The 1,745-nt window shown below is 48.7% G+C and overlaps 1 protein-coding gene across 1 annotated transcript; it reads left to right on the top strand.

The window, feature by feature from the left end:
- Positions 1-430: 430 nt before the first annotated feature.
- On the top strand, positions 431-1,362 carry LOC119584949 (pupal cuticle protein G1A-like). Its single transcript, XM_037933546.1, has 2 exons — positions 431-554; positions 699-1,362. The coding sequence occupies exons 1-2, from the start codon at positions 546-548 to the stop codon at positions 1,152-1,154; spliced, it is 465 nt and encodes a 154-aa protein (XP_037789474.1). The 5' UTR covers positions 431-545; the 3' UTR covers positions 1,155-1,362.
- The last annotated feature ends 383 nt before the right edge of the window (positions 1,363-1,745 follow it).

Genomic DNA, 1,745 nt, shown 5'->3' with positions numbered 1-1,745 from the left:
TTTCTAAAATCTCATTAATTGAAGCACACATCCTCACAAATACTGATGGTCGATATTTCAGTTTGATCTTTAGAGGTTTACGTCTTTAGTGCAATAATGAATTTTATTCTTCAATTTGATCACCCAAAACAAATAGATGATTCACTTTTAAAATTCTAATCTATATTTTTGTGTTATTCCACATTTCTTAATGATGTTCTATTTTCTTTCTTTATTAAAAGTATCAGAACTGAAATAAAGAGAAAATATGATACTAATTAACAACACAGGACCGACTCACTACTCTGCGTGCCTGTCGCCATGCTTAGTAACAAAGTACCTGAAACATGGAAAAAAATTAGACTTATGTGCCTGCCCTCCCTTCACATACACTGCAGGACCCGCCCCTTCTTTGCCCATCCTCTCTTCCCCCATCGCAAGAGAGTGAGGCAGCCCCGCCCTGTTGTGACGTCACCGCGAAGGGACTACTTAAGGGCCGTCCGTCCTCGACTCGGCACCACAAGTCTTTGTACACCGTCTGTACACCGCCAACCACCACCACCGCCATGAACTCCGTAAGTAAACCTCCTCGTGTTTTAGCTCTTCAAGCACCCAGGGAACAGGAATCCAAAACCAAATCCAGCTGAAGATAGACTTGACCAAAGCACACAGGGGGTTCGTTCCCTCTCCTTCGTGTCTCACAATGCCTTCTCCTGCAGATGCTGATCCTGTCCGCCCTGGTCGCTTGCGCCGCCGCTACCCTGGTGGTGCCAGGCCCCGTGGCAGTGCGTGCCCCCTCTCACGACTCTGCCATCATCCAGAGCCACCGTCTGGGCGGCAACTTCGCCTACTCCACCCACGAGGCTCACGCCTACGCCGTGCAGACCCCCGTCATCGGCCAGCGCACCGTGCCCGTCGGCGTGTCCTACCACCACGGCGTCCCCATTGTCAAGTCCTCCACTGACTACATCACCCACAAGATCCCACAGGTCGCCTACACCTACCCTCAGGTCGCCGTGCAGGCTGCTGTACCCCAGGTCGCCACCTACGCCGCTGGACTGCCCCTTGCCGGCACCTACGCTGCTGGTCTGCCCCTTGCCGGTCCCTACGGCGCTGTGCCCTACCCCTACGTCGTCGCCGCCAAGCCCGCTGAGCCCGCCGTTGAGGAGGCCTAATATGACCATGTGACTGGATCCTGCAGGACGGTTCTCGTCCCCCTGTCTCCTTCTGCTTCTTCCTTCGACGGCCGATCCTGGCGTGGCCGCCCGGCGCAGCGACAGAGCCTTCGGGTTGGTCGCTGCGCCTTGTATAGCTACGGTGTACAAACTTGTGTCATAGTGTTAATTTAAAATGAAATTGTTTAATAAAAACAATTTAATTTTCTTCTACATTTCCATTCAAACCTCTTGTATTTTCCTTTCATGATGATACTAGTACCAGGGGAAATGTCAACAAAACTACGTTGAATAAAAAATTTCACTATCTATCCATTTCACGCACATACATGTAGACTAAAACAAACACTCATGCACCAACAGGCATAAGTGTATATTTGATTCCCCAGTAGTTGAAGAATAATAAGGGGCCGACCTTGCCAGGCATTAGCCTTCCGAACACAAATAAGAAAGGCACATAAAAAAAAACAATCCTTGAAGAAACTTTAGTACTGTCCGGAAGATCTTAGTTGAAAAAGGGTTGTTACTAAAACAAAAGTTGGTATACGGTAACCAAAATAGAAGCATTGATTTGTCATACTATCATATGCG

Source organism: Penaeus monodon, chromosome 19 (genome assembly GCF_015228065.2).
Source record: "Penaeus monodon isolate SGIC_2016 chromosome 19, NSTDA_Pmon_1, whole genome shotgun sequence".
Taxonomy (NCBI): domain Eukaryota; kingdom Metazoa; phylum Arthropoda; class Malacostraca; order Decapoda; family Penaeidae; genus Penaeus; species Penaeus monodon.
The sequence above is the reverse complement of the archived record's forward strand: the minus strand, read 5'-3'. Positions and strand labels throughout refer to the sequence as shown.